Source organism: Apteryx rowi, unplaced genomic scaffold (genome assembly GCF_003343035.1).
Source record: "Apteryx rowi isolate R43461 unplaced genomic scaffold, aptRow1 scaffold_147, whole genome shotgun sequence".
Classification (NCBI taxonomy): domain Eukaryota; kingdom Metazoa; phylum Chordata; class Aves; order Apterygiformes; family Apterygidae; genus Apteryx; species Apteryx rowi.
Window position 1 is genome coordinate 58,663 of NW_020447719.1, and position 6,907 is coordinate 65,569.

General features: G+C 37.9%; 1 protein-coding gene across 8 annotated transcripts in view; it reads right to left on the reverse strand.

Annotated features, from left to right (window-relative positions):
• Positions 1–4,208, reverse strand: part of NUDT4 (nudix hydrolase 4) — a 15,392-nt gene extending 11,184 nt beyond the window's left edge. For all 8 annotated transcript variants that reach the window (XR_003252284.1, XR_003252285.1, XM_026058436.1 and 5 more), the window contains exon 1: positions 4,078–4,208. Coding sequence is in view for 6 of the 8 variants with exons in the window: in XM_026058436.1 (XP_025914221.1) it covers positions 4,078–4,131 (54 nt within the window). In the remaining 2 variants the exon portion in view is untranslated. The remainder of the gene's footprint in view (positions 1–4,077) is intronic.
• Positions 4,209–6,907: the final 2,699 nt, after the last annotated feature.

The window sequence follows — 6,907 nt, forward strand, 5'->3', positions numbered from 1 at the left end:
AATCAGTTGTAATAATCAGTTGTAATAATCAGTTGTCTTTAGATCAGGTGTAATAACTTTCTGGGATTGTTTTGTACTGTAACTTCACTTTGGCATCCTAGTTTCATGTTTGCAAAAAAACCCTGTTGTACCTAAGGAACTTGACAGCCTATCTTAATTATTGTAACCTGTCAAATGATAGGCATTCACTTTATACTCAGTTACACAGCCATACTGAATTAGAAACAATGAAATTCACATTAAACATTTATTAGAGGTAAAACCCACAACACTAAACAGAACTTCAAAAGTAAAGTCATGCACACAGGCAGACTACGGAGCAACTGCAGTGCTTGCATATTTGACTAGAAGGATCTTTGCTTGGGTTTTAAAACAAGGATTTTAAATACAGCACTGTTAGTGGGAAAGTGAGGGCTATTTAGAGCCAGTGGGCTTCATACTGTGAAGTATTAGCACTCCTATCATTAGGAAATGCCATTACAACACCCACTGACTTAATTTCTCCATTTTAATAAATTAATGGGAACTGCAGATTAGTTTGTACATGACCCAATACCGAAAAAACAGTTCAAACAACTGCCATAGTGAGCCTCCTTTGAAGTTTATTCATTCACAAAACTCTTAACAGTTCACTTCACTGTACTCTATCCATCTTGCAAGGTGACATTGACCTTAGTATAAAAATAGAAAGGACATCTGTTTCTAAAAAGGGTAGAATGAACTTCCATGGCTCAAGTAAAAACTGTGACCACCACTCTGGCTTTTCTTTAAAAAAAGGCATTTTTCTTTGCAGTCTTATGGCAGTGCACAAGACTCATGCTGTAGCTTAAGAATATTTTAATGCAGGACATGAACTTCAAAGTTCATCAGCTACACAAGCTATCAAACAGAAAAATCTGAGGCTGTAGAACAAGTGTCTGCAAGTAATTTTTGATTAAAGCCACTAGCTTCCAAAAAACCTTTACACACATTTAAGCACAGCTAAAAGTTGAACGTGGCTGGTAGTTTGGGTCTTTCTCTGGAAAGAACAAAATGTAATTACCATAATAAGAGTGAGCCAATATCTGTCTAATCCCTGAGCAAAAAAAACCTGCTAGCAACATGCAACTGTGTAACAACTTCAGCCAATTCTGCAAGAGCTTTAGACTTGCTGTTTTTTCCCTTACCTTTAGGAACAGTCTGTCTTGTAGTGTATAAACCCTGATGACGTTGCCATTCCTCCTGTCACTTACAAAACCCAGCTTTTCTATCCTGAAGCCTCTTACTAAAAATTCTGATAGTGAAAATCTCACCACATGCATATATTCTAAGCAGCTATAGAAGAGCATAACATACAATATACAGAAAGGCCTTTGAAACATTTCCTAAACTGTAGTTTGATATGTATCTGCTCTTAAGATCCCCTTCATGTGATAGCACTTGAACAAAACATGGCCAAAAGAGAGCTTGCATATGAGCAGGAGGCTGACATCTGTTTTCAGGATTCAAAACAATCTGTGGTTGCTCAGAGTACTAGATATACGCTACCTTTAATCTGAATTTAAAGATAAGGATCACTTGCAAAAAAAAATTGTGCTCTGTAAATGTAGACTGTAAAAGTCTGTATCACCATTTAGCTACAGAGTCTCAGATACATATATACACTTTCCCCCTATAGTATACTGAAGTTCAGTGCACAACATTTCCAATCACTATTTGAAATGACTGCAGCAGTATCTTCAATTAAGGTAATATATCATGAATTTTAAAAGGCACAAGACAACTTTGAAGACCCAAGCCTGAATCTGTAGGCTGTAGATGTTCTCGGCATTCTGGAAGACAGGATACTGCTTTTTCCTAAGCATCTGCCTAGCTGAGTTTTGCCTTGTTTGTACATGGATTTCTTCCTTACGCTTTGACTGGTGGGACAACATACATGGAGAAGAATCCATTCCAAGTCTGCTGATGTGAAAAACCTCATCCCAGAATGAGAAAGCCTGGTGGAAGGAAGAGGAAAAGCTACTCCTGACCACAGAACCATCCCATAGACAAGTGATGCAATCCTTGACCAGAGCTACCACAATGTATGAGAAAGCCTTCTGCTTTGCCCTGACAAAGAGATGAAGGCAAGAATAAAAATCGAGCTACAGCAGGACTGCACCACATCATAACAGCAGGTATGACTATTTCTCACTTTCTGCCTTGCTCCTTTTTGCCTGCTGGTATGAAAGCATGTCCACAAGAAAAAAAGATGATTCAAAAGTAACTGACATTTTGGTATCAGTGTGCAGTAGCCATAAAGTTCTCCATGTCTAGACAGTGTGCATACTCTGGGCTTTTACATGCATGGGGAAATTTCTACAGATGTTTATACCATACAACATACCACCTAATGATATTTCATACTAATTCCTTTCCTATCCCAGCTTGACCTTCCCCAACACTCATTCCCTTCGCACTGCATCTCTGTAGAAATTCATGAGCAAAGCTCCAGCAAAGGCGAAGTGACTAGGCCTTGGAATAGGAATACTTGAAAGTATTCCTCCAAATATACCCAGGGCAGAAGCACGTGTAGTAGAAAACTAGTTACAGCCCCAATATCACAACTCTGACCGCTGTATTACTTTGTTATGAAGTTAGCCTGAGAACTTTGTATGCATCACTTACGTTGTCTACAAGCTGAGCAGCTGGTCCACTGGCAGTTTTGAACAGCTAGTTGGTCAAACTCCCATAGCAAGTTTTATAGCATACTAACTGTAGATCAAGACAAGCCATTCTTCATCACAGGGAGGAAAAAAAACAAAAACCAAAAAACCTTTGATTCAGTTCAGCTCCTTGTTTGACACAAGGAGCTGAACTGAATTGTTGATTCAGTTTGATTTTATTATCCCTCATCTTGGACTGTGTCTTAGGTCACACTAGTGATTAAAACTACCAGTGTTCAGAGGAACACTGAGCCAGTGGACCTGTGTTTTTTAATCCCACCCCATCATACCCAACAGCTGGAAGTGTCAGAAATTTTCCAGAAAAGCTCCCTAGCATCCACAACCCAGCAGAACCAGCCTTAAAGGTTAACAAGCAAAAGCAGCAGGTAGCACAGCTATTCAAAACACCTTCATACATACTATTTATTGACAATGTTTATATATTTTGTAGTAGTTGTCAAACTGGGATAGGAAAACTCTCTAATACTAGCAGCAAATATGTAGCTCACACACTTGCTAGCTTGTATCCACTTTCTGCAAAATCTTATACTTTCTATTTAAGAAATACAATGTAAAGAATTTAAGTTGATTTGTGGTCACTTAAATTTAGCAAAAAAATGATACAAGCTTAAGTGACTTAATATGATTTTTCTCGAAGTATTCATTTGGCTTACAGTGTCAGCTGTTACATATTTAAGTAATATTTAACATTGTTAACAGTCTGCCTCAAAAATAAACAAAGTTATAAAAATTGAATTTTGAATATGGAACGTAAGTACCATAGAGTAGGGAAACTGCATTTATTCATCAAGACTTAAAACTCTTTTGACTGGGGGTTGGAGCAGGGATAGAAAAGCAGATCATATCTATGATGCTTTCCATATAGATAACGGCCTTTACTATGTTTACAAGAACTTTTTGCCATTGAATTCTCAACTGCTCAGATGTATCAGTTTCCAATCTGTTTAGCATACCTTGGAATTTCCTCAGAGCTTTGCTCATTTCTTTCTTTAGTGGCTGCACATCTATTAATGGTATGTTCACTTTAAGTCTTTTCTAGAAGAGAGGAACATCGAACGTTTTTTGCACAAGCACAGAACTGCTACTTTACTATTGAATCTCATTTGGCATAAAGTCATAGTTGCACTTTCAGTGTTTATATAAAGTCAGACAGAAATTTAGCTTTGAAAAGAAAGTGTTGAGACACAAGCTAATTAGTTCACCTCACCACACTACCCCCCAATTCTAGCACAGAGAATTGTAGTACAAGACCTTTGAATTTCTCAGTCATGGAAGTTTAAGCCAAATCCAGCATACAGAAGGTAGACCTCCCTCTTTCTTCCCAATCCCCATCTGAAGGTATTAGCAGCATAAGGAAGCTGGGTTTTATTACCTCTTCATACACTTCTCTGACTGCTGCTCCCCCTGGTTCTTCTTCTGGTTCCATTCCTCCACCTGGTACAATCCACTGATCTGGGTATCGGCTACTGCTTACCAACAGCACCTATAAATAATTGCAAATTAAATCGCTGTTAAACATGCTACTAGTTGTAAGCTTTCTGCAATGCACTTGTTCACCTGGCAAGATTGATTATAACTTTTAAAAATGAACCTAATAGCAATCAGAAGTTCTGTGAAGTACTACAATCAGTGAAATTATTATCTAGCCTTTTCAAGACTGCTAAGTCAAGACATTTGTGCTGTTGTCTCTTTGCATGCATACTTTCTTCAGATGCTTAAACACAATGTGAAAGACACAACATGCACAAGAATGAAGGTGTAGAGCAAAAATTTCATAATGGAATTCTGTAATATCAAGTAAGTTTTAGGATCATATAAATTGCAAAGTGTGAAAGTTAAGACATTTCCATCACACAAGTTTAATTCTTCTGAAATGGCATCTTTTGGCTGGAGAACAAGACTTCTAAAAATACTTGTAACTTTTAGCCTTAGACAAGCTTCTTTTCAATAACTGAAGTTATATGTTAGCACAGCACATTTACAGTACTGCATAACTATAAGGAGAGTATTTCATTGGCTCTTGTCCAATTTAGTTACTTATAACATTTCTCTAAAAGGAAAAATTGTGACAAATTGAATTAAGTGATTTTAAAACATAATAACAAGACAAATTCATTCAAAACACTTTAATTCCACCTAAAATTTAAGTGCATAACCTAGTAATATCATTGACATATACTTATTTAATAACCACTGTCTAGAGGAGCCATCTTCCATAACGTTCAGAGCTGTGAAAAAAACATTTTTAGCCACCTCTACAACATACTGAAAACTACAATGCCTCATAACTGGAGTAAGTTGCAGTAGAAGACTATGAAAACAGGACCTTGATTAAGGAAACACATGGAAAAAACACCTGTGCAGTAACACACTTCATGTTCTGGGCAACACTTACATAAGCTCTACCCTGCCTGAAGTCAGGGGACAACACTAGGGAATGAAGGAACAGGATCAGTGCTTGAGTCTTAAGAAAGCACTAGCAACAAGAACCTCAGTTTAAAGGTTCAAATGTTTACCAGTGTCAGGTGACTAACTTGACAGTCAAAGCCTCACCAGCTACCTTTATGATTTTTAAATTCATCTCCTTGTTGGATTAAATAGGAAAAGGATTTCCTGATGAGGGCAACAAGAGGCGGCACGTTGCATATACCATGTCCCTTCAGCACTTGCTGAAACATGGCGTAGGCTCATCTACAGAAACTGAGAAGTATAATTAAACTTAGTGAACGTAACAGTGTTTGTGCATACTGAAATGCATCTAAAAGCCTATCTGACAAAAATCTTCTGGTTGTAATGTTTATTTTATTTGCAATCAAGGCTTGTCCTACTCTGGGGGGGGGGGGGGTGTCCTATACTATTACTATACTACTTTCCAAAACTTTTGCCTACATTAAGTAAGAAACAGAGGAAAGACCATCATTTAGTACAAAATCATTCCTAACGTCTGACCTAGATGTTCAGTGTTTCAGTCAATTCAAGCATTTATTCAACTACCTTGTCTAATGGCCTAGAGATAGTCAAAGACAACAAGGTTAGACACAAGTGTGTCTCAATTTGATCCTTATGACAATTGTTGTTTCCTAATATCCTTTGATATTAACAGAAGGCTCCAGCAGAGGTACACAGTTCTAGTAAACATGGTTTTCAAAAAGCTTTTGAACATGTAGGTGGAGCATCCGTATCACTACAAAGAGGAACCACTTGGACAATGCTTGAAGAGCATTTGTAAAAACCAAGTTACGAATACACTTGTGGGATGATTCCAGGCATGAGCATCACGCATTATTTTCTGCTGAGCAAACTAGCATTCACTGCAGTCATGTGAAAGCTAGCAACAATGATGAACAAAAGGATGATTCTATCACATTAAATCATTCTCAGCTTAGTTGAATGATTTTAATCAGTGTTCATTGTTTAGTTAAGGCTGAGCATAAATTTCCTAATTACTACTAGGGGATAAATCAGGTTGCTGCTCCTGCTAATGTAGCATAAAGTCAGAGGTTTTGGGTTTTTTTTTTTTAATGTTTTTGTATATATATAATTGACTATCACTAGCCTGATCAATAGTCCGTTGAGCTGGAATTGCGTATCTGAGTTTTAAATTATCCTTTAAAAAAGCATAGGCAAATACATCCAGCAAGTAATCAACATTAAAATACATCATTCCACTAGACAGGCTGTACAGTTATACATACAATAAACTCAGAAGTGTTGCGGCCTGGGAGTTCCCTTTGGCAGCTATCCAAAACCCCACTACCCTTAGAACTGAAGTATTTTCTCAAGCGTCCTTATTTCTATGCCTTTTCCTCCTGTGATGCCATCACTCTTGCAGAGTGAAACCAAGGGATCACACTAAGGTACATCTCTGGAACCTTCAGCTGCACAGTTTTCTCCCTATAATATGAAAATTTGAAGCCACTAGGGCATGAGACCCCCACCTCGGGGTATGCTAGCAGTTCACCACCACCTAGAACATTTTACTAGGAAAGCTGCCAGCTGATAGCTACCAATTACAAGATTGCGTGGTGAGGCTGAAAAGTACTCCAAGAGAGATTCTTTCAGTTAAGGTAGCAAGCAATCTTGGACTCAGCTGCTCCTTTCTCTAGACTCCTTCTAGAGGGTGCAGTTTTCAGGTATTTCCATCTAACCAGCCATACAGATCTCTCAGTGCCTGGATGACTAGGCTGTAAATATACAGATCA